Source organism: Phragmites australis, chromosome 19 (assembly GCF_958298935.1).
Source record: "Phragmites australis chromosome 19, lpPhrAust1.1, whole genome shotgun sequence".
NCBI classification, from domain to species: domain Eukaryota; kingdom Viridiplantae; phylum Streptophyta; class Magnoliopsida; order Poales; family Poaceae; genus Phragmites; species Phragmites australis.
This window is the reverse complement of record NC_084939.1, coordinates 1,545,577-1,571,019: the sequence shown is the minus strand read 5'-3', so window position 1 is coordinate 1,571,019 and position 25,443 is coordinate 1,545,577. Positions and strand designations below refer to the sequence as shown.

The following is a 25,443-nucleotide window of genomic DNA, read 5'->3' as shown; positions in this document are numbered from 1 at the left end:
GAACTTTAAAAATTAAATTATAAACTTCTATCTTTGTATTTGAAACTTATTATATCTAAAACAATATTCTATTTTCTATAAACAAAATGAAACAAAAAATGGACAAAATGGAACAAAAAAAAGCCATGCGAGCCGAGATAAGCAAAATGGACAAAGACACAATAAGATAAAATCATCATCTATAAACAATGGTGAACTTTCAAAGTAATTACTATGAAAATAAATTTGTGAAGCCGTTTGGACCAAAATAATAAACCTACATAACTTCTAGAAAGTTCATATATCTATACTTCTATAAAATACACAAGTTATAACAGAACCAAACGATCTTCAGTGTCCACCTGAGTCGATCAAATTGCCACCATGCAAAGATTCTCCCCGTTCACCTTGCAAAGATTCTTTCCGTTCTTCCTTCCAAAAATACATTTAGTCTCATATTAATTACCTTCTATATTTAGACGTCTAATATTTACTTTCAATACATTCTAAAAATACATTTAATTTCTCATTATCTGCCTTTCATACCTAGACGTTCAATAATTATCTTCCATATATGGCTATATCTTGGATTGATTTCATATGTGTGAAACACGTGTGCGAAACACGTGTGCAATTGCTAATATGAAATAGCTTGTTTGTTTCGGCTAGAACAAAGATACTTAACTAGAAAGACAAAACTAATTAACGCCGAGCAGTGAGTAGTCAGCCCAAATTTCCTTCCTAATTAGCTAATTTTAACAGACATAAGGAAAGGTAAGCACAACCAACAAAATTCCAATGGTAAGCAAATATTAGCTTTCAACCTGAGTGTAGATTTTAGTGTGAATAGGTCGACAAAAAATTTTATGGAACAAATATATTATCATGGTGGCGTCTTTAGATTCCACTGATAAAAAGTCGATGAATAGGAAACAAATACTCCAAATGGACGACACAAGACATGGCGCGTCATATGCTGTGCAAATTTCTCTTGGCGAGAGTGAGGGATTAATGTTTTTTGCCGCAAGTTTAATGCTTCAGTCTTGTACTATACGTATACTTAGTAGCTGACACTGATCAGCAGGGCCCCCTGCTGCCAGGGGCCCAAGGCGGTCGCCCCATTCGCCCTGACCTAGGGCCAGGACTGTCCTTGTATATATATTTTTTTCAAATGACTGAGAGTTATCTAGTCTAATTTGAACATTTCCTGAGGGCGAAAATGAATTAGCAACAAAAAATCACCGATAAATAATTCCCAACAAAAATTGACCTTCAGTCATTTACTAAATAACATTGAGAAATTGTCCAAATATACTTAGAAAACCCTCAGTAATTTGAGAAAGTATTGAATAAAGAAGGATAATAACTATCGGTTGTTCATATAAAGACACTTCAAAATCATGCAGATCTTATAGTGTATACAGATAGTAAAGTTTTGATGTCCAGAATGTACATTTTAAAAAGTAAAGATTATACAAGGGTGGTCAGCGGCATGTAGGAGATGTACATATAGCTGTAGGTCATATGAAGCTAGCTACAACTATACATATATAATCTCTCTTTGTTCGCTTGGCATCGATATGCAAACCAATCTCATGTGTGTACTTGCACAAGGTGCTGCCAAAACTTTGACCACTACTTTATATACAGTTATAAAAACCGATCACATCTTTGTTTAAATAAAGTCTACGGCCATGCACATGTAGCTCTTTGTTTAAATAATAAACTCTACAGCCAAATAAAAATCAAGTGGTACTGATCAGATCCAGTCACAGATAGCTAAAAAGCATTAAGTGGTACTGATCAGATCAAATCATCGTACGAATTTGACAAAGAAAAGAAGATAGCGAAATAAATCACGTGTAACATACAGCTAATGATGTGTTATCTCCGTCAACGCTGCCAACAATCACATGTGATCTTAATATCTTGTTCTTCGCCAACGCAGCCACAATGAGGACACTTACCTAATATATACTACAACATAGAAGTGCAATGCAAAGCAAACAAGAGAAAGTTGCAAACTATGGAGAGCCGGAGCCACGCAACCGCGGCCGTCGTTGCCGTCGTCTTCTTCCTCTCCGCAATGGCCCTACCGGCGGCCGCGGCCATCGTCGAGCACACCTTCGTTGTGAGCATTATTCTGCGTTTGCATGGCTTTGATCTCAACCGTTGGTCATTTCTGCATACTATTAATCAGCATATGTGAATTGAACTAAGAAGAGAGATTCTATACACATGCTTGATTTGTTGGAACATGAGCATATGTAGGTGAGCCAGATGAATATGACACATTTGTGCAAAGAAACGCTGGTCACCGTGGTGAACGGGCAGCTCCCGGGGCCGACGATAGAGGTCACAGAGGGAGACTCGGTGACCGTTCATGTAATCAACAAGTCACCCTACAACATAACAATCCATTGGTAATCACTTAAGTACCTAGTCAATTACTCAATCGATTCCTTTGTTCCAAAGAGAAAAAAAAAACTTCTAGTACAATACAATTTTCTGCACACATATCGGTGTGTTAAGTGCTTGAAAAATAAGCTTGTTTTCAGCACTTGAGAAATAGCAAAATTGACATCATTTTTGTTTTCTATTCTTTGATTTGTATTTTCTGATGCAGGCATGGAGTGAAGCAGAGGCTCAACTGTTGGGCCGACGGAGTGCCGATGATCACCCAATGCCCCATCCTGCCGAACCACAACTTCACCTACCGGTTCAACGTCACCGGGCAGGAAGGCACCCTGTGGTGGCATGCTCACGTCCCCTGCCTCCGGGCAACCCTGCACGGAGCCTTGATCATCCGGCCGAGACACGGGCCCAGCTCGTATCCGTTTCCAAAGCCTGATAGGGAGATCCCAATCATTATAGGTTCGTGAATTATTCAGCATTTTATTGTCTAAGATATGAGCACATGGCGTAATTCCACACGGAAAAATGTCCTGCTAACTGTATTGGAATTGAACTACTTTTACTTTGGCACGGTTGCACAACTATTGCTAGCAGACGTGCATATACTTTTGGCACACCGCACAAGTTTCTGGTTAAACAGTTTTTGTTGTGATCTTGGTAATGGCAGGGGAATGGTGGCAGGTGGACCTTGCAGTTGTGGATTGGAACTTGAGGTATTATTTGAATGATTATGACCCCAGTGCATCCACAATCAATGGCAAGCTTGGAGATCTCTACAACTGCTCTGGTACTCAAATTATTGGATATATGTCCATGTCGAAAACAACATTTCTTTTTCATTGAATCAAGTGTTTATTGAACTCTGAAGGGGTCATGGAAGATGGCTACGTGCTGGACATGGAGCCCGGCAAGACCTACCTGCTTCGAGTAATCAACGCTGCGCTCTTCTCCGAGTACTACTTCAAGATCGCCGGACACAAGTTCACAGTCGTCGCCACCGGCGCCAACTATGTCAGCCCCTACACCACCGACGTCATCCCGATCGCGCCTGGCGAGACGGTGGATGTTCTCGTGGTTGCCGACGCGGCCCCCGGCAGATACTACATGGTCGCCCTGCCCAACCAGTCGCCAAAGCCCGAGGGTCAGAGCCCGTTGATAATCACGAGAGGCATGGTGCAGTATAGCAACAACCACAGCTCATATCGTGACAAAGAAGGAGCAGGAGGTCCATCCGGTGATGTGCCAATGGCACCTGAGATGCCTGACCAGCATGACAGGATGACATCGTTCTACTTCCACGGGAACCTGACAAGCCTGCACCACTCGCAGCGCCTGCCGCCGGCACATGTCGACGAGCACCTCTTCATCACGCTAGGCCTGGGCTCTGTATGCCGGCGAGGCCAGTCTTGCACGAGGAGCGGGAGCCAAGAGTCCATCGTCGTGGCGACCATGAACAACTTCACCTTCCAGCTCCCGGCGGCGACGACACCACTGCTAGAAGAGCACTACTACAACTCCAGCATGATGGACACGCTGCAAGAACTTCCTGACGCGCCGCCGAGGGTGTTCAATTTCACCGACCACGCATTGATCCCAGAGGGACCCAAGGAGGCGCAGCTAGAGCCGACGTCCAAGGCGGCGCTGGCACGGCGATTCCGGTATGGCGCAGCGGTGGAGTTGGTGTTCCAGAGCACGGCGGTGATGCAGAGCGAGTCCAACCCGATGCACCTGCATGGGCACGACATGTTCGTGCTCGCTCAGGGTCTCGGAAACTACGACCCGGCGAGGGATGTGGCAAGGTACAACCTGGTTGATCCGCCGGTGTTGAACACCGTGCAAGTCCCAAGTCTCGGATGGGCTGCTGTCCGATTTGTCGCCGATAATCCAGGTGACGTACAGGATTTACTTGATTTACTTGATCAATGAATAGCTATACTTTCCTACCTCGCATCATGCATGCATATTAGGTTCAAACCACATTCACAGCACGATACGGCATGATACATGCCATTTTAGTTTACACTTCATTTGCAGCATGATAAATGCAATTTTATTAACTCCTTTAGCTTTTTTCAAGCCTGAGTTTCAATAACCCATCCATGAATTTCTTTGACTTAAGCCGCATGTCACCCCTTGAATTGGATCTAGATCAATATGAAAAATTCTGAAACAACAAAAATTACATGCGCAAGCAGTTCATAGTTCAATACCAAGTTTAAATTCAATCAATTTTGAGAGTAACAAAAAAGAAGAAGATTCTAATAGCCAGCAAGTCAAAAGAAAGAGTAGTAAACTTATTATCCATAAGAAATTATGTCGGACCCCATCTCGAATTCTCATGTGCCTCTTGTATCAGTCTCTAGATCAAGTAGCTAATACACACCGAATTCAACAGAATAGTATTAAATACATATTTTAAATAAAATAATTACTTGAAAAAAGCGGACGATGATCCCAAAGACTATGATCCACAGCTGACCAGCCAGACAGAAGAGCCTATAGCGAAACCAAGTGGCACAAAGCGAAATAACCCTATGCCACAGGCAACTTGGGTGCAGTCACAACCTTAGATTTCTTCTCTTTAACTTTATCTGGGTCGAGTTTGACCTCCATCTTAACAATCTGAAAACAGTAAGATCAAGTACAGAAGATATTCAAGAACACCAAACACTACTTCAACAAGTTGAATAGATACATAAGGGAGATAACCAAGGATAAAGTCATAGGGCTATAGTTTACTTGCAAAGTCAGTTTTACATGCAATGTTAATTAAGATATAACACTTAGTTTAAACCAATTAATCAAAAGACATGTTTGATTGATAAAAGTTGTTAGCCCTAGGGAAAGCTATATGTTCCCCTGCAATTCTCATCTTTTAGCTAGTTGACTCCTAGTCCAACCAGTATAACGGCATACAACTGACTTTCTCTAAAACATGGGCACACTACACACTCACACATTAAGGGGTATGCACATCACAAAACTAACAATTATGAATCTGTAACTCTACATCTTCACAACTATTTGAATAGATTTACATATTGCATAGGTTGTACATTGCACCTACGGGATATGCTCAGCCTCCAACCATTGCAAGTGGAGAAGCGAATCGTACCAAGACCCTATACCAACATACTGCTGCGATAACCACCTATGGGAATTCAACAACCAGGGGACTAAAGCTTCATTACCCCTAGTAAATGGCTTGAGTCCAGCCATTCAATATCACTAGCCAGACTTTGATGTATCGCAAGTCTTTTTCCTGACTCCCGTTACACCCTCCCTCCAAGGTGGGTATCAAGCTTAGCTAATGGGCTGTGAGATCAAGTCCTGCCCATAACAGGACACATGGTTGCACGCGATAGCTTAGCACATGTGAGGAATAGTGACGTCCTAAGAGGGGGGTGAATTTAGACACTTAGAAACCTAAATCAAATTAGCTCCAAAAACTTCACAAGATAAACCTATATCAATTTCTATCTAAATGTGCTATCAGTTTATCTAGTGTGTCTACTCTACCGCTTAAGAGGATTGCAACCTACTCTAGCAAGGTAAATTGCAAGTATATAAATGCGGAAACATAAATAAGGTAGAAAGACAAACTCGGCACACGGGATTTTATCCTGTGGTATCGATGGCATGAATGTCATCCTTAGTCCACGTTAGAGCTCTACAAAGGATATACTACCGGTTGCTAAGTCTTTTCCGGTCATGGCTTTTGAGCTACCAAGTTACGAAGATAAGGTCTCAAGCACGATAAGCCATCAAGCCACCAAGGCAAGATCTCACCACTAGCCTATCATCCAGTCACTTGCCATCGTAATGACTTCGGAGCTTGAGCCGAATTGAACTAAGACAAGATTCAAATTTAAGAGACATTCAAATTCGAATTGCCACTTAAAGATTCAAGAACACCAAGAAATAAAAAAAATGCAAATGTTCAATTTAATACAGGGTTCAATTTAGAATTTGGCTTTGGTGAATTTTGGAATACATGGTCCAAATAATAATATACATGTATATATGCACATACTAATATATACATACACACACATAAATATTTCTTGGATTTTATGTTAGTTTAATTATTTAGAAAAAAGCTTTATAAAGGAGTAATTTTTTGGCTAACTTCTAAATTCTTAAACACATGGTGTTACAAATTCTAAATTTTAAAAGGTTCTATGACTGTATCTACAACTTTTTTATGAAACAATTTTCATGTTTATTCGCTGGTGGATAAAATATTATTAATCTTTTTCACTTATGGATTTTCTTTATGTATGCACCCATATTTGTCGGTCATAGTTGGGGTGCTGTAGTAGCATCTTCAAGATCTAATTCTTTGTCTTTTATGTTGTATAGGGATATGGTACATGCATTGCCACTATGAATTCCACCTGTCGATGGGCATGACGGCATTGTTCATTGTAGAGGATGGGACAACAGTGGACACATCCCTCCCTCCACCGCCCTCAAATTTTCCAACATGTGGCAATGACAATAATCTCGTGCCAGATGAATTCTACCTCCAAACTAGGAAAAGTGAAGTCTCACACATAAATGGAGTCTAAAAGATAACCCTGGTCTCAAGTTTGCAAATAAACGAAATAAACTTATGAATGATGAATATCTTCTTTGAGATAAAATGTACCTGTATAGTTTTCGAATAGCTGGTCTAAATATTCATTAGGGTGTTGTGCGGAGAAGGCCTCTGCGGACAAATCAACTTGTGTAAGTGATAACTGTATCCTTGCTTTTCTATTGAACTGTAACATTGCTTTGAAAAGCTCCTGCGATTTGCCCTTAAAAAACTCATGTTCTTTTCAAGACATTTTAACCTGTAATTCAAGTCTACATGGTACTCCTGCGATTTGATATTTCTGTGAACTAGATAATATGCCCACGCGATGGGCGGGCTTCTAGTTTGCTTTCAGGCCTTGTTTGAGATTATATTTTTTTCAGATACCAAAAAAATGGGATAAAATGGAACTCCACTAAAATGGACATGAAAGAAGATCAAGATCTGCAGTCTAAATGGATTACGAACCTTGACATTTTTGTTTCAATGAAAAAGTGCAGATAACAAATTAAATGATAATATTAAGAAAATTTGTGCTGAAATTAAGTGCTGAAATTTGTGTGTGAAAAGTCCACCAAATTAAGTGCTGTTGGGGAAAATATCCTAACTTACGGACATTACTAAGGAGACGTCATAAAGAGCTCATTCGGAGCCCTCAGCCTCCAAACTACCTGAAGAAGCTAAAAGTTTCCGTAGGCCGTAGACCTCTCCGGCCACTGCCTATCCAGACAGGAGAAATAGCTAGCCTCCGGAGGGAATATCTACAAAAGGAGAACACCAACTGCAATTGGCCTGATACGAAGTGGCCTTATATGAAGTGATCAGTAGTTAATGCTAGTGCAAGTGGTGGCTGCTCTGACATTCCAATACAAGTAGAGGCCACTCTGACACCTAGGACAATATAACACCGCAGCTTATGACCGACCAAGCCCCACTCTTTTGGCCAATTCACACCACTATATTTGCAATGTTAGATAATATGTTTGGGAGGTAAAAGCATTCTACCTAGACTCAGACTGTGTGATCTAAGCAGTCAAGGTCTCTGTGATATATTAATAACCTGTGTCACTATCTCTGTAAGGGGTATACTGGTATACTTACACCCGATATAGCACTATAAATACAGATCCGTGGCCATCAGGCTTAGGGGACCAATCTTTTGGTAGAAAACACATGGATTCTCCTTCCTCTCCACTTCTTCTCTAAGCTTAAGTCTACTCTCTTAAAGAGGATCTCGCCGCACTTGCTCGTGGAAGAATTTTTCTTTCACCAATAGTGCGCTGTTCATGGGGACTCGAATATAGAAGTACAAAGATAGGTAGGATGCCACTTAAAAAGAAGACCACCAAGGCTGCAACACAGGAGGCCGACTCCCTGGCCACGCCTGTGCGAGGGTCTACATGACCATCACAACCATGCAAGCTATGTACACCCACCAGTTTCTCCATCGGATGGAGCGGCGACCCTCCGGCCACCGCTGACCATCGTGGAAGCTGATGCAATAGCCAGCCCCCGAGTTGTCAGAGGATGTGGACGAAGAAGAAGAGGACTCCTCCATGGCCTTCTTTCCTTCCTCGTTGGCCTTCCTATTTCCCACCTGAGTTGTCTCCTTCTTCGCTTCCTCCTTCTCCTCCTCGTTGATCTCCTTCTCCAAAAGATCCCAATCGATCTCCTCTTCATCATAAAAAATATCAATAATCCCATCCGGAGTTACCGGCTGGACAGAAGATCGAGACGGAGTTACATGGGGCATCTCTCTGTGCAACGATTGAAGCACGAGTGCCACCGGCTCCAACCTTGCAAGCACCAGCTCATCCTACATCAGTTTTGTCTTCATGTCTTTGAACCTGGTTCAGCACAAGCGTACGAAGCACATTGAGATTGATATCCATTTCGTTCGTTAAAAGGTGTCACTTGGCCAGTTTCGTATTCTGCATGTCCCAACATCTTCGCAATTCGCCGGCATCATGATGAAAGGCCTACCAACCCAACTATTATTGGATTTCCGGTCCAATCTCAACGTCTGTGATACTCCAATTTCGACTGCAGGAGGTGTTAGGAAATATGATTTACTTCCTAGTATAGCTGATTTTTTGTGATCCTTTTCGGATTCCTGTAATCACGCCCAGGCCGTTCCGGCCTTGTAATCTCCTGGCCAATCCCGGCCTATATATACAAGCACACCCCTGCCCTTTGTGTGTGCGGCATTTGCACAACTATCTCGAGTCTATCTTCCAACAGCCTCAACTTTGACCACTACTACACTGTCATAATAACTGCTTACATCTTTGTTTAAATAAACATCACAACCACCACATCCGGAGATGTACATAGCTGTAGGTCATATGAAGCTTAGCTACTACTATATACATACATATCTCACTCTGTTCGCTTGGCATCCATATGCAACCGATCTTACACGTGTGTACCTGCAAGGTGCTGCCTCAACTTGCCATTCACATCTTCGTTTAAATAAAGTTATCAACAGCCTTTCTTTGTTTAAATAAAGTCTACGGCCATGCACATGCAGCTCCTCTTTGTTTAAATAAAAAACTATACAGCCAAATAAAAATCAAGTGGTACTGATCAGATCCGATAAGATAGCTAAATAAACAATCGCGTGTACTAATACCTTATCTTGTTCTTCGTCAACGCAGTCACAATCGGCACACTTACCTACCAATGCAAGATCCTAATTTATACCACTACATAGTACATAGCAGTACAATGCAGCTCTTTGTTTAAATAATAAAGTCTAAAGCCAAATATAAACATCAAGCGGTACTGATTAGATCCGATCAGAGAGCTAAATAAACATTAATTGGTACCGATCAGATCCGATCATCCTACGAATTTGATAAAGAAAAACAGATAGCGAAATAAATCACCTCTGACACACAATTAATGATGCTTCATCTCCGTCAACGCACCCAACAATCACGCGTGATCTTCATATCTTGTGCTTCGTGAGTCAACGCAGCCACAATGAGGACAGTTACCTAATGTATACTACTACATAGAAGTAAGTACAATGCAGAGAAAACCAGACAAACTCGCAAACTATGGAGAGCCGGAGCCTCCCCGGGGTAGTCGCTGCCGTCGTCTTCTTCCTCTCCACCATGGCCCTACCGGCGGCCGCGGCCGTCGTCGAGCACACATTCGTTGTAAGCATTATGCTCTTCCATGGCTTTGATCTCCCCCATTGATCCATTCTGCATACTGTTAATCAGCATATGTGAATTGAACTAAGCAGAGAGATTCTATACGCATGCTTGATTTGTTGGAACATGAGCATATGTAGGTGAGCCAGATGAATATGGCACACTTGTGCAAGGAGACGCTGGTCACTGTGGTGAACGGGCAGCTCCCGGGGCCGTCGATCGAGGTCACAGAGGGAGACTCGGTGGCCGTTCATGTCGTCAACAAGTCGCCCTACAACATAACAATCCATTGGTAATCAATTAACACTATTAAAAAACTATTTTTAAGTAAGTGATAACCTATTTTCAGATGCGCAAAAGAGATTGTCTATAAAAATCTATTATCAGAGACAATTCACTTAAAAAACCGTATGTGAAAATAGGTTTTCACAGGCTGTTCACCTATGTCTGTAATAATCGGTCCTTAAAATCGATATTTTTTGCCTAAAAAAATTTGGCCTGATCAGACACCCCCGTGGCACAAGTCACACAATTTTTTGTGCGAAATATGAGCGCGCACAGTTCTTGCCACTCGAATTCGAAACCTCTAAACTCACGCGAACCCTCCTTACCATCTCACCATAAAACTATTAGTGATACTACTACCATATGCATTCCTTTTGATATCTTCTATCTAAGGTCCTGTTTGTTTTTTATTATGATTCTAGGATTCTGATTTTAAAATAAGAAAAACAAATAGGCCGATTCTATAATCAAGATTATATAATTTGGAGGTAGATTATGCTATAATTCATAGTCCAGAAAAATGTTGCATCTGCATTATAGATTGTGGATTGTGCCACACATTTACCCATATTTGCCATTACAAACATAGCGCTTTGTTTTTTTCTCCCTTCGCTCTATCCCTGCTTCTCCGCGTGTATGACCAGGCGAGGCAGAAGACAAAAAGCATGGCGAAGATGCCGGAGACGATGTAGGAGATGACGATGGCTATAATTTTCATATAAAGTTTGTCTCCATACGACTTCGTATGAAAAAGTTTTGAATTTTTTAAGATAATCTATTATCCATTAATAGAGACGGTTCACATAAGAATTCGTCTCTGGAAATAATATCCTATTATCAGAATCGATTCACATAAGGAACTGCCTTTAAAAATAATCTTTTACATATGCGATTCCTTATGTAGATCGTCAGTATTAATCATCCTATTTACAAAGACGGTTCACATAAATAATTACCTCTGGAAATAATCTTTTATACAGACGGTTCACATAAGAAACCATCTGTAGAAATGATTTTTACACATACGATTTCTTATGTCACCCTTCTCTAAAAATCTCTCATACAGTTTGTCATATAAACCATCCATACAAAGTTACCCTGAGTATTAAAAAATAGTTTTAATAATAATGTAAGTACCTAGCCAATTGCCCAATCGATTCCTTTGGGTTCAAAGAGAGAAAAACAACATTTTAGTGTTGATTCGTGCGCATAGGATGGTGTTTTAAGTGCACAATTGTCTCCACATGTAGATCTGGTCGGCGTGTTAAGTGCCTGAAAACTAGTATTGATTCGTGCGCATAGGATGGTGTTTGAGAAATAAGCTTGTTTTCAGCACTTGAGAAATAGCAAAGTTGACATCATTTTTGTTTTCTATTCTTTCATTTGTGTTTTCTGATGCAGGCATGGAGTGAAGCAGAGGCTCAACTGTTGGGCCGACGGAGTGCCGATGATCACCCAGTGCCCCATCCTGCCGAACCATAACTTCACCTACAGGTTCAATGTCACCGGGCAGGAAGGCACCCTGTGGTGGCATGCTCACGTCCCCTGCCTTCGGGCAACCCTGCACGGAGCCTTGATCATCCGGCCGAGACACGGGCCCAGCTCGTATCCGTTTCCAAAGCCTGATAGGGAGATCCCCATCGTCATAGGTTCGTGAATTATTCAGCATCTTATTGTCTAAGATGTCCTGCTAACTTTTGGCACAACCGCACAAGGTTCTGGTTGAACTGTTTTTGTTGTGATCTTGGTAATGGCAGGGGAATGGTGGCAGGTGGACCTTGCACTTGTGGATTGGAGATTGAGGCATTATTTGGCTGATTATATTCCCAGTGCATCCACAATCAATGGCAAGCTTGGAGATCTCTACAACTGCTCTGGTACTCAAATTATTGAATATATGTCCATGTCGAAAACAATATTTCTTTTTCATTGAATCAAGTGTCTAATGGACTCTGAAGGGGTCATGGAAGATGGCTACGTGCTGGACATGGAGCCCGGCAAGACCTACCTGCTTCGAGTAATCAACGCTGCGCTCTTCTCCGAGTATTACTTCAAGATCGCCGGACACAAGTTCACAGTCGTCGCCACCGGCGCCAACTATGTCAGCCCCTACACCACGGATGTCGTCCCGATCGCGCCTGGCGAGACGATGGATGTTCTCGTGGTTGCCGACGCGGCCCCCGGCAGATACTACATGGTCGCCCTGCCCAACCAGTCGCCAAAGCCCGAGCCCCAGAGCCCGGTGTTAATCACGAGAGGCACGGTGCAGTATAGCAACAACCACAGCCCCAGCAATGGAGAAGCAGCGCTGAGCTCATATCGTGAGAAAGGAGGAGCAGGAGGTCCATCCGGTGATGTGCCAGTGACACCTGAGATGCCCGACCAGCATGACAGGATGACATCGTTCTACTTCCACGGCAACCTGACAAGCCTGCACCACTCGCAGCGTCTGCCGGTGCCGGCACAAGTCGACGAGCACCTCTTCATCACGCTAGGCATGGGCTCTGTATGCCGGCAAGGCCAATCTTGCCGGAGGAGCGGGAGCGACGAGTCCATCGTCGTGGCGACCATGAACAACTTCACCTTCCAGCCCCCGACGGCGATGACATCACTGCTAGAAGCGCACTACTACAACTCTGGAACGATGGACACGCTGCAACAACTTCCTGACGCGCCGCCGAGGGTGTTCAATTTCACCGACCCTGCCTTGATCCCAGAGGGACCCAAGGAGGCGCAGCTAGAGCCGACGTCCAAGGCGACGCTGGCACGGCGATTCCGGTATGGCGCAGCGGTGGAGTTGGTGTTCCAGGGCACGGCGATGATGCAGAGCGAGTCCAACCCGATGCACCTGCATGGGCACGACATGTTCGTGCTCGCTCAGGGTCTCGGAAACTACGACGCGGCGAGGGATGTGGCAAGGTACAACCTGGTTGATCCGCCGGTGTTGAACACCGTGCAAGTCCCAAGTCTCGGATGGGTCGCTGTCCGATTTGTCACGGATAATCCAGGTGATGTACAGGATTTACTTGATTTATTTAATTACTTGATCTACTTGTATCTTGCATGCATATTAGGTTCAAACCTCATTCACAGCACGATACGTGTCCATCCATGAACTTTATTGTTACTTATGCCACGTGTCACTTCTCGAGTCTACATGGACAGGAAAAAATTTCAAAGAAAAAATTATACATGCACTCTCTCACCGCTATTGGAGTATAACAAAAAAATTATCTAGCAATAAATCCAGTGCAAACTTGAAAACTCTTTCCGTATAGCCTCTTGATTGACGCAAAATAATAACCTGCCTGACCAGGGCTTATGCATCTGAAGTTTACACTTCATTTGCAGCAAGATACATACACCTTCGCTTAAGAATATAAGGTATATTTTGTTTTGAAAAAAATCAAGCTTTATATATTTTAACCATTTGTTAGTCAAATTATAAATATATTTAGTGTATACAAATTATACAAATATATTCATTTTTAAAATTGGTTTTGTAACTATAAACTATATATTTTGTGAGAAAATCATTATCAAAATCTAACTTTGAAGACTGAGCTAAGACAAAATATGTCTTATATTGCTGAACAGAGGGAGTACCATGTTATTAAATCCTTTAGTCTTATTTTCAAACATGAGTTTCAATAACCCATCCATGAATGCCATTGATTTAAGCCACGTGTCATCCCTTGAATTGGGTCTAGATCACTATGAAAAATTCTGAAACAGTAAAATTTTATGCGCAACCAGTTCATGTTTAAATTAAATCAATTTTGAGAGTAAAAAAATTAGAAAATTCTAGCAGCCGACAATTCAAAAGAAATAGAGAAGTAAAAAAGTAATAAACTTATTATCCATAAGAAATTATGTTTCCCATGAATTCTAAATTTTAAAGAGTTCTATGACTGTATCTACAACTTTTTTTTCAAGGATACCATTTTAATATTTATTCGCTGATAGATAAAATATTATTAATCTATTTCACTTCATCTATGGATTTCGTTTATATATTTACCCATATTTGTCAGTAGTAGTTGGGGTGCTGAAGTAGCATTTCCAAGATCTAATTCTTTGTCTTTTATGTTATACAGGGATATGGTACATGCATTGCCACTATGAGTTCCACCTGTCAATGGGCATGACGGCATTATTCATCGTAGAGGATGGACCAACATTTGACACATCCCTCCCTCCACCACCTGCAAATTTTCCGGCATGTGGCAATGACAATAATCACGTACCAGACCAATTCTACCTCCAAACTAGGAAAAGTGAAGTCTCGCACATATATGGAGGCTAAATGATAACTCCAACCACTAGTTTCCGAATAAACGTAATGAACTTATGAATGATGAACATCTTCTATGAGATAAAATGTACCTGTATAGTTTTCGAATAGCTGGTCTAAATATTCATTAGGGTGTTGTGCGGAGAAGGCATCTGCGGACAAATCAACTTGTGTAAGTGACAATTGTATCCTTGCTTTTCTATTGGACTGTAACCTTGCTTTGCATCATAAAAGCTCCTGCGATTTGCCCTTAAAAAACTCATGTTCTTTTCAAGATATTTTAAGCTGTAATACAAGCTAGTCTACATGGTACTCCTGCGATCTGGTATTTCTGTGAACTAGATAATATGCCCACGCGATGGGCGGGCTTCTAGTTTGCTTTCTGGCCTTGTTTGAGATTAGATTTATTTTCAGATACTGTTAGGCCCATCTGTTCAAGCTTGAGAAGAAGCAGAGAAAAAGGAATATCAAATGTGTTGTTGATATTGATAAAAAAGATTTGTTGTTTAGCCTGATGGTCAAGGGTCTGTACTTATAGTGCTCTTAAGGTGTAAGTATACTTACAGAAATAGCGATGCAAGCTATCTCTATACCATATGAATCTAGTGTCGTTTGATTACACAGATTAGGTGTAGGTAGAATATTTTTACCCTTACTTATAAGATATTATCTACTATGAAAAATATAATGGTGTAAGTGGTCCCAAGGACGATGTATTGGGCCGGCCGCCTACTACGACACTGCACTGTCTACGGTGTCAGATCGGCCACCACTTGCGCTAGAATGTCAGGAAGACCTCCACTTACATGAGTATTAAATGTCGATCACTTCCTTGCAGACGGAGGACGTCTGATGGGCTCTCTCTGACTGATCTTTTGCCAAGACCTGATGGCTCACCCTCTGGACTCTAGGGAGGCTGCCCTGTCCTTCGAAGGACACGAGCTTTGGAGAGCCCACCCAGGCTTCGGAGGACAGGGCTCTAGAGGGCCCTAGAGCCTGGAGTCCTGAAGGGCCTTTAGAGATTCGTGATCCACAGGCGTATGCTGGCGAGGCCAGGGGCGTCGGGGGTCCTTAATGATGACCCCAACAGTAGCCCCTCGCGAGGGCGGCTAGCAGAGCGAGCGGCCCTGTGATTTTTGGAGTAGGGCCTCCGGTGGTCTCTGACTCCGCGGCTGATGGCTTATGGTCCTTCGGGTTGCTCAAGTTGTTTTGGAAAGTTCAAACCAATCGATTTGAATTGATCATCTGGTAACACCTGTGAGAAGGCATTCAATGCATCATGCGATTAGTAGCGTGGTCACGCCTTATCGAGCAATAGTGGGACACATAGTGTCTCGTCGTTGGAGGGTCGTGGGGGGCAGTTTCGCTCCCCATGATCATGGCCTCGTGGGTGATAGGACAGGGTGTGCGCTCGCGTTCCCAGGAGGAAATAACTCCCCCCTTTGGTTTATAAGGTGGAGGTCCCGCCGACTGGAGGCCCTATCCTACGCCTCTGCTTCCATCTGCATCTACTTTAGCATGCGCGCACGGCCAACCATAGCACTCCAATCTTCCACCATCGTCCAGCGCTTCTCGTCACCTTTTAGGGACCATCATGGTTAGCTTCGTCGCTCAATGCGGGGCCATTAATGCGAGCGGGGCGACATATGCTCAAGCGGTGACGATTCCCCCACCGCTGCCAGCCACCACCAGGTGTGGAGCTCCACCATGCCAGTAGGAAGTATCCCTGGCAGACCAGCGCACTGGGGGAATCCACCATATACGAGGCCGCGCTCGGTCGAGGAGGGGAAGATCCCCTCTAAATCTGTCACCCGGGCATCGTGCGATGAAGCGATTCTAGAGCTTCGGGGCCACAAGACTGTGGTGTTCGAGACCTTTTTCAATGCAAGCCTTGTTTTCCCAATACTGCAGCTTCTTGAGGGGGTGCTCTGCCTTTTTTACATAGAGCTGCCATAGCTGACAGTCAACGCGATTGCCCATCTGGCCATCTTCGAATGGGCCATGCGGGTGGAGGGATGCGAAGGGAGAGTGTAACTTTTTGCCTCCATCCATGAGGCGAGTTACTAGCCGAAGTCTTGGACAGAGGACGGAGTGACGAAGGCCCTCATCTTTGGCTGTGTGAACTTCTAGCTCCGACCAAAATATCATGATGCCCTTCCGACAAAGGCCATCAATAGCCGATAGTACTCTTGGTGGCTAGAGCGGTGGTTTTACTACAATGTTAGCGTCGGGTCCCCCCTCCATTCTAGGAATTGGGACATTGAGTACGTCTAGACCCTGGTGGCAGAGATCTCTGATGCCCAGCTTGCTTCACGGTTGGCGCTTATCCAGGAGGTGGCCCGGAGGATGAGCATGTGTAATCTCATGAAGGAGTTCATGATGCTACGTATCCGACCCCTTCGGGCGGACTGGGAGCACATCTTCGCACAAGGTGGGCATGATGAGCCGAACGTCATGCACAGGCACCGAAGGGGTGGTCCGAAGAGGTCCGCAGCCTCTGGGGTTCGGGCCTCCTGGTGAGAGTCCGGAGGCCGAAGGTTTCGGAGGGGCTCGCTGCAGCTCTGAGTTTTGGGAAGGCCACGTACGTACTAGAGATGTAGCCCGAAGGAGCCCACAGCCTCCAGAAGTCGGGCCTCCTACTGAGGGTACGAAAACCGAAAACTCTGAAAGAATCTTTAATAATAATTTTCAACCATTGTTCTTAGACTGATTTATTTTCTCCTAATATTATGCTTGTACCATCACCGATACGGTGCACCACGCCAGCTGTACCATCACCGATATGGTGCACCACGCCAGCCTTAAGCAGCTCTAGCCCATAATTCAACTGCCCGCCCGATCGAGGAAGCTTCACCAACTGGTGCACTGTCTATAAAATTACTGTGGAATAATACTTCTTTTAGAGTTCGAGCACAGAGGCTATCGGGACAGAACACAAGGTGTCAGGCTTAGCGAGCTAACATAGCTTGATTAAAAAAGCATCAGATCTTTAAAACCCATAGCTCACGTCCTTTTGGAAGCAGCATCGTCTTCCACGGAACCCGCTGCATCTTGTTTTCTTCTTGCTTTGTGGGATAGTGCTGGCATATTGTTTTTTTAGAACTGGGCAATGAACCCAAATAGAATGCTAGAAGGACGCCTCACGCCTTTGATCTATCTCCCATGTGGACGCATGTGAACTTTTTCTGAATCTCCTCTCGTGCATAAGACAATCATAATGTATGCAGCTATTAAAACTTTGATGTACAGAATGCACATTCTAAAAAGTAAGTTTCTATGAGGGAGACCAGCGACATGTACGACTGGCTTCTGATGTTTCCTGGCGAAGAACATGTCCATGAACAGGCAGAAGAACATCACCAAGGGGCCAAGAATTGGCGGCAGCGGGGGCCATCATGAGACAGAGGAGGAAGGAGAGGAAGAAGATGAATTCGCCATACGGATCGTGAGGGTCTAGTACATGCTCAATTTCAGCGCGGCCTGGAGACGAAGGTCATACATTTTAGGCTCTCCTGTTGCGTCTTTTTCAATCTCTATTGATGTTACTGAACGTTCGTCTCTTGTGAGGGTCAAGGATCTCCCTTACTTTCCACCGCGACCTTCACCGCCGAAGCTAACATCAGCAAGACATAAGAGGAGGACTTATGAAAAGTCGATAGTTCGTCGAAGTAATCGCTTTACCTTGAAGTAACCGCTTTGGATGGATTACCTCCCCGCCACCATTTATACTATCTCGGATCATTTCGGATGTCAGCCTTCAAGTTTACGTGTAGTTGCTTGAGTTGTCAGATCTTGGGAGCCACTCCGGAGCGGTGTTATTGCGGTTCTCCTCTGCTCTTGTAGTCGTTTTTTGATGTCGTGTTTTGTTGTAGTGCTCTAGCCCTAGCTCTTTAGCTAGGTTCTTAGCCCGCTTTGTTGTGTGATTTTTACTCAATTTTTCCTTAATTAATTGAACACTTCAACCTATCAGAATTTTTTCTTATTAATACAATAGGCAGCTCACCTTTCAGTTTAGTTTCAAAAAAGTCTACGGCCATGCACATGCAGCTCTTTGTTTAAATAAGAAACTCTACAGCCAAATAAAAATCAAGTGGTACTTATCAGATCCGATCATATAGCTAAATAAACAATCACGTGTACTAATACCTTATCTTGTTCTTCGTCAACGCGGCCACAATTGGCACACGTACCTACCAATGCAAGTTCCTAATTTGTACTACTACATAGTACATAGAAGTACAATGCAGCTCTTTGTTTAAATAATAATAAAGTCTACAGCCAAATATATATAAACATCAAGTGGTACTGATCAGATCTAGTCAGAGCTAAATAGACATTAAGTGGTACAAATCAAATTTAATCATCCTGCGAATTTGACAAAGAAAAACAGATGGCAAAATAAAATCACGTGTCAGACACAATTAATGATGCTTTATCTCCGTCAACGCACCCAACAACCACGTGTGATCTTCATATCTTGTGCTTGGTGAGTAAGGCAGCCACGATGAGGACACTTACCTAATATATAGTACTACATAGAAGAAAGTACAATGCAGAGAAACCAGACAAAGTCGCAAACTATGTGGAGCCGGAGCCTCCCCGGTGTAGCCGCTGCCGTCGTCTTCTTCCTCTCCACCATGGCCCTACCGGCGGCTGCGGCCGTCGTCGAGCACACATTCGTTGTAAGCATTATGCTCTTCCATGGCTTTGATCTCCCCCGTTGATCCATTCTGCATACTGTTAATCAGCATATGTGAATTGAACTAAGCAGAGAGATTCTATACACATGCTTGATTTGTTGGAACATGAGCATATGTAGGTGAGCCAGATGAATATGACACACATGTGCAAGGAGATGCTGGTCACCGTGGTGAACGGGCAGCTCCCGGGGCCGACGATCGAGGTCACAGAGGGAGACTCGGTGGCCGTTCATGTCGTCAACAAGTCGCCCTACAACATAACAATCCATTGGTAATCAACTAAGTACCTAGTCTGTTACTGAATTGATTCCTTTGTTCCAAAGATTAAAAAGCCTACCTATTACACACTGCAAACGACTCAATTGTCATCACATCCAAGCGCATAGGATGGTGAATGGAAAATAAGTTGGTTTCCAGCGCTTGAGAAACAGAAAATTTGATTTCGTTTTTATTTTCTGAATCTTTTGTGTTTTCTGAGGTAGGCATGGAGTGAAGCAGCGGCGGAACTGTTGGGCTGACGGGGTGCCGATGATTACCCAACGCCCCATCCTTCCGAACCACAACTTCACCTACCGGTTCAACATCACCGGGCAAGAAGGAACCCTGTGGTGGCATGCTCATGTCTCGTACCTCCGGGGAACCTTGCATGGCGCCTTCATCATCCGGCCGAGACATGGGTCCAGCCCGTACCCTTTTCCTAAGCCTCACAGGGAGATCCCCATCATTATAGGTTCGTGAATTATTTGGCGCTTAATTATCGCTATAAAAATTTATTTTTAAGATGGTTGATAACTTATTTTTACAGACGTTTAGCGTATCTGTCTGTAATATGGAAATAGATGATTTTCACAGGTGTAAAAGAGCCGCCTGTGAAAATTTATTACCACAAGCGATTCACTTAAGAAACCGTCTGTGAAAATTGATTTTCACATACGGTTCCTTTTCACATGCGGTTCCTTAAGCGGACCGTATGTAATAATGGATTCCCGAATCGATATTTTTTATTCGAAAAAAGCAAATTTTTTAAGTCACAAGTCGCGCGATTTTTTGCGCAAAATACGCGGGCATGCGGTTCTTAGCACTCAAACCCAAGTCCTCTCAGCTCGCGCGAACCTTCCTTACTATCCTACCAGAGTACTGCTAGTGATACTAACACCATATGCAATCCTTCTAATATCTTCTATCCAAAACTTCAAACAATTATTTGGGAATCTAAATGACTTTAAATGGAAAAAAAAATCAACTACAAAGTTGTAGATCTTGTCGAGGGCTACAATTTTCATATAGAGTTTGTGCTCATTCGATTTAGTATAAAAAAGTTATGAATTTTTTAAGATACGATATCACTCATTTACACATACGGTTCCTTATGTGAACTATCTATAGAAATAATCATCATTTTCATATACAGTCCTGTACGTGAATCGCTTATGAAAATGGGTGACAACATATCTTAAATAATTTATAATTTTTTTATATGAATTTGGATAAGGACAAAGTCTATATGAAAATTATAATTCTCGACGAGATCTACAACTTTGTAGTAAAAAAGTTTTTCATTTACAGTCATTTATATGTCCAAATAATCGTTTGAAGTTAGAGTTTGTCCTTATCTGACTTAGTATAAAAAAGTTATGATTTTTTTAAGATAACCGATCACTCTATTTCACAGGCGGTTCAACTCATTTTCACAGGTGGTTCACATAAGAAATCGCTTGTTAAAATGACATTTTACACAGGCGGTTCCTTATATTAACCATCTATGATAATTATTATATTTTTAGAGGCGGTTTATATAAAAAACTGTCTGTGAAAATATATTTCTACAGGCGGTCCATAACTACAGCGGACCTCCGTAGACGTTTTTTCAAATGAGCCGCCTGTGAAAATGTACTCTAGGTGTCTCAAAAATAGTTTTTTACAGTGCATCTAAGATATGAGCCCATTGCAAAATTGCACGTCGACTTATCTTGTTCCTATGGTAGTTGAACTATTTCGACATTGACATTGTTGCACAGCTAGCTAGCAGATGTGCAATGTTTCTGGCACCAGGTTCTTCGCTGAATTGTTGTTGTGAATAATCTTGATGATGGCAGGGGAGTGGTGGGCTATGGACCTTACAAAGGCGGAGAGGGACTTGACGTACTATTTGGCTGATGATGACCCCAGTGCATCCACAATCAACGGCAAGCTTGGAGATCTCTACAACTGCTCCGGTAATAAGCAATTACTGGATAGATATCGATGTTGGGCACGATCGACACTTTATTTTATTTTTTTATTGAATGGAGTGCTGGCTTCAACTCTGAAGGGGTCGCGGAAGATGGCTACGTGCTGGACGTGGAGCCCGGCAAGACCTACCTGCTCCGAGTAATCAACGCTGCGCTCTTCTCCGAGTACTACCTCAAGATCGCCGGGCACAAGTTCACGGTGGTCGCCGCCGACGCCAACTATGTCAGCCCCTACACCACGGATGTCATCGCCATCGCGCCCGGTGAGACGCTGGATGCCTTGGTGGTCGCCGATGTGGCCCCCGGCAGGTACTATATGGTCGCCTCGCCCAACCAGGCGCCGAAGCCCGACCCCCAGCACCCAGTGTTCGTCACGAGGGCCACAGTGCAGTACAACAACAAGCACAACCACAGCAATAACGGTGATGTTCCAGTGGCACCTGAGATGCCTTATCAGCACGACACGATGACATCGTTCTACTTCCACAGCAACCTGACCGGCCTGCGCCACTCGCAACGCCCGCCGGTGCCGGCGCAGGTCGACGAGCGCCTGTTCATCACGCTCGGCCTTGGCTCTGTGTGCCGGAAAGGCGACTCCTGCGTGAGGGGGGACAGCAACGACAGCATCACTGTGGCGACAATGAACAACGTCTCCTTCCAGCTCCCCGCGGCGACAACACCGCTGCTAGAAGCGCACTACTACAACACCAGCAGCATGGACGACATGCTTCAGGAGCTCCCTGGCAGGCCGCCAATGGCGTTCAACTTCACCGACCGCGCCTTGATCCCGACGGGACCCAAGGAGCTGCGGCTAGAGCCGACGTCCAAGGCAACGGTCGCGCGACGATTCCGGCACGGCGCGGTGGTTGAGGTGGTGTTCCAAAGCACGGCGCTGTGGCAGAGCGACTCCAACCCGATGCACATGCATGGGCACGACATGTTCGTGCTAGCAAGGGGGCTCGGCAACTACGACGCGGCGAGGGACGTCGACAGGTACAACCTGGTGGATCCGCCGTTGAAGAACACCGTCCTCACCCCGAGGGTCGGCTGGGTCGCCGTCCGATTTGTCGCGGACAATCCAGGTGCGTACAAGATTTACTTGTCTGGTATCTTGGTCGTCCGTAAAGCTGCAATTCCGGTGGAAACCAGAAATTTCTCTCAGTTTACGCGCGCCAAGCACCCAAGCCAAATGCCAGCTTGCCACATCTCCCCTCCGTCTCTTTCCCTTTTGTCTTCAATCAAAAAACTTCCTAAAACTTTCAACTCCAAAAGTCGAAAACCTTTTACACGAAATTAAAGAACTTTCTGTCACAGATCCAAAAACTTATAAGGATGAAAAAATAGCCATGTAGGGAAGGGCGCTCTTAGATTCTCTCTTCCGACAGCTGCCAGCAGAAGCAACATGCCCGCGTTATAGTCATTAGGGTCTACATTGACGCAAAATAACGTGCCTGACCTAGTCTTATTAATCTGAAGTTTAGACCACATTCATATCACGATGCATGGCTTTTTATTAGCTCGTTTTGCCTTTTGCAACCATGAATCTCATTAACTGATCCATCTTATCTTATATTTACTAATTGGAGGCTCCTTTTGGTACCTCCATGTTAATCCTAAGAAAATCCTAAAAATTCCTATAAAAAAGCAAAACATTCATCCGTTGAATTAATTGATTGACTAACTGTAACCATATATCAACAACCAGACGAAACAAAATAGAAGATTAAAAAAAAATCATAAAATCCAGCCCCAAGACTACTTCTTATCTTGCCTTTCTTTCTTTTTTTGTTGTAGATATTATTTGTCCAACAAGATGACATTAGTAAACTTCAACTTAGTTACGTTAGCAATCAACACACTTTTCAAAATCAATTATAATCAAACATTACAAAATTAAAACAACAGAACACAAACCTATTACGGATTAGCACACAAAAATAATATCAAAGAATTTATAATGTATTTTAAAAAATAATATGAGATACGGTGACGACATTAAAAATAATAATAATTTCAAAAAAATCAAGAAACAAATAAAAATCAATTTGCATAACACATAAAATGAAAATTATAAATTAGATCTATTCACAAATAATAAACATGATTATAATATTATGAATAAAAATTACATTTATATTTTACATTCTAATATTTAAATCTAAATAGTTGATGTATCTTAGTATATAACTATTATTAACACAAATATCTACAATTCAGCAATAAGCTAAATTTCTAGCCTGTCCAGTCGCACGGTTGATACGTTAGTAAATCTAATTGCAGTTATGCCACTCATCATGCTGTGAATTGGGACTAGATCGACATGAAAAATTCTAACACAAAAAATTGCCCATGCGCACACAACACAATTCGATTTGAAGTTTGAGTTCAGTCTATTTGGAGGGTAAAAAGACTAAGAAAATTCATATAACCAGAAAATAAGAAAATTCCTATCACGACAAATCAAAAGTATAGAAGAGTAAGAAAAGGAGCAAACTTACTATCTATACTAAATTATCCTTTTTTTTCCCTTGGAGTCAGAATTTTAAAGGGTTCTATGACACTCCAATCAAAATATATCCACAACTTTCTTAAAGAGAGTTATTTCATGTTTATTTTCTGACAAATAATTTTTTTAACTTTTTTGCTTTAGATATGCATCCATATTTGACAATCGTAGTCGGGGTGCCGACGAAGTAACACCCCCAAGATCTAATGCTTTTGTCTGTATGGTGTACAGGGGTATGGTTCGTACATTGCCACTTCGATTTTCACTTGACAATGGGCATGGCGGCAGTGTTTATAGTAGAGGATGGGCCAACACAAGACACGTCCCTCCCTCCACCACCTACAGATTATTTGACATGTGGCCATAATCTCGTGCCAGATGAATTCTATCTCCGGTCTACGAAAACTGAAGTGCCAGATAAAAGTGGAGTCTAAATGATGACTCCGACCACTACCTTTTTATAGAATAAACAAAGTAAATTTGCAAATATGAACGTGTATGATGAAGTAGAGTTAATATGCCCGTATGTAGCTGGTCTAAATATTCATTAGTATGTTGCCCGCTTTTGCAAGTGCCTTTTATCAAGATTGTATTTGTGCGACATTCACCAGGCTTTTGTAATATTTCACACGCTAGTTTAATGGTGTTCACTTCTTACACACACGTGGTGTGTAACATCCCAGTTTTTAGCATTTAGAAATAACCCAAAATTCAGTCAAAATTTAAACCTTTTGATTTAGAAACAAACAAAAACAAATATAAACTAAATTGAGCTAAGTATCTCAAATTCATCTTGAATTTAAAAATTCAAACCTTGCATAAGTTAATCATACGTATTTTTGGTTTCTTGGGGGTTATTTGGATATTTGTGTGTTGATTTGAATTTGAATGCAAACCTAGTTTTTTAAAAAAAAATCCTTAAATTCATAAAACCTCCTCAGGCCTAGGCTCATCTCTCTCCCTCTCTTATTTGGTCCAGCCAAACAGAGGTTCAATCCCCTCCTTTTTCTCTTACTTTCAGGCCAATCAAACCATCCTAAACCGGGTTGGCCCATCTTCTTCCCCCTCTCTCTCACTCATACCAGTCCACCGCCCAGCCAACTCACCTGCCCGCCTAACTCCCTCTCTTACCTCACCAACAGTGGAACCTTAGCCTACCGTTTCCGTTCCCTCAACCTCTCGCCCGCTCGCCTCCCTCTATCATCCCATCGGGAAGATGCGTCGCACCTTGTGAACTCACGCCTACCGCCCTCTCTCTCGTGCATGCCCGACCACGTGTGCAATGACCAAGCC

At 43.0% G+C, this 25,443-nt stretch overlaps 3 protein-coding genes across 3 annotated transcripts; all 3 read left to right on the top strand.

Annotated features, from left to right (window-relative positions):
• Nucleotides 1–1,939: 1,939 nt before the first annotated feature.
• On the top strand, nt 1,940–7,180 carry LOC133899958 (laccase-15-like). The gene is made up of 6 exons (XM_062341006.1): nt 1,940–2,110; nt 2,251–2,402; nt 2,606–2,853; nt 3,062–3,181; nt 3,263–4,282; nt 6,757–7,180. The coding sequence occupies exons 1-6, from the start codon at nt 2,006–2,008 to the stop codon at nt 6,963–6,965; spliced, it is 1,854 nt and encodes a 617-aa protein (XP_062196990.1). The 5' UTR covers nt 1,940–2,005; the 3' UTR covers nt 6,966–7,180.
• Nucleotides 7,181–9,952: 2,772 nt separating this feature from the next.
• On the top strand, nt 9,953–15,020 carry LOC133900498 (laccase-15-like). Its single transcript, XM_062341657.1, has 6 exons — nt 9,953–10,137; nt 10,275–10,426; nt 11,821–12,068; nt 12,177–12,296; nt 12,378–13,427; nt 14,517–15,020. Exons 1-6 carry the CDS (start codon nt 10,036–10,038, stop codon nt 14,723–14,725), a joined length of 1,881 nt encoding a protein of 626 aa, XP_062197641.1. The 5' UTR covers nt 9,953–10,035; the 3' UTR covers nt 14,726–15,020.
• A 4,176-nt stretch (nt 15,021–19,196) lies between these two features.
• Nucleotides 19,197–24,795, top strand: LOC133899872 (laccase-15-like). The gene is made up of 6 exons (XM_062340901.1): nt 19,197–19,395; nt 19,533–19,684; nt 19,896–20,143; nt 21,510–21,629; nt 21,725–22,726; nt 24,382–24,795. The coding sequence occupies exons 1-6, from the start codon at nt 19,264–19,266 to the stop codon at nt 24,582–24,584; spliced, it is 1,857 nt and encodes a 618-aa protein (XP_062196885.1). The 5' UTR covers nt 19,197–19,263; the 3' UTR covers nt 24,585–24,795.
• The last annotated feature ends 648 nt before the right edge of the window (nt 24,796–25,443 follow it).

Excerpts from the sequence above, each read along its gene's own strand:
- LOC133899958 (XM_062341006.1), top strand. The coding sequence starts at position 2,006 with ATGGAGAGCCGGAGCCACGCAACCGCGGCCGTCGTTGCCGTCGTCTTC. Across the intron at positions 2,854-3,061 it reads GGAGATCCCAATCATTATAG|GGGAATGGTGGCAGGTGGAC; the intron begins GTTCGTGAATTA and ends TGGTAATGGCAG. Across the intron at positions 3,182-3,262 it reads AGATCTCTACAACTGCTCTG|GGGTCATGGAAGATGGCTAC; the intron begins GTACTCAAATTA and ends TGAACTCTGAAG.
- LOC133900498 (XM_062341657.1), top strand. The coding sequence starts at position 10,036 with ATGGAGAGCCGGAGCCTCCCCGGGGTAGTCGCTGCCGTCGTCTTCTTC. Across the intron at positions 12,069-12,176 it reads GGAGATCCCCATCGTCATAG|GGGAATGGTGGCAGGTGGAC; the intron begins GTTCGTGAATTA and ends TGGTAATGGCAG. Across the intron at positions 13,428-14,516 it reads ATTTGTCACGGATAATCCAG|GGATATGGTACATGCATTGC; the intron begins GTGATGTACAGG and ends TATGTTATACAG.
- LOC133899872 (XM_062340901.1), top strand. The coding sequence starts at position 19,264 with ATGCAGAGAAACCAGACAAAGTCGCAAACTATGTGGAGCCGGAGCCTC. Across the intron at positions 19,685-19,895 it reads TACAACATAACAATCCATTG|GCATGGAGTGAAGCAGCGGC; the intron begins GTAATCAACTAA and ends TTTCTGAGGTAG. Across the intron at positions 20,144-21,509 it reads GGAGATCCCCATCATTATAG|GGGAGTGGTGGGCTATGGAC; the intron begins GTTCGTGAATTA and ends TGATGATGGCAG.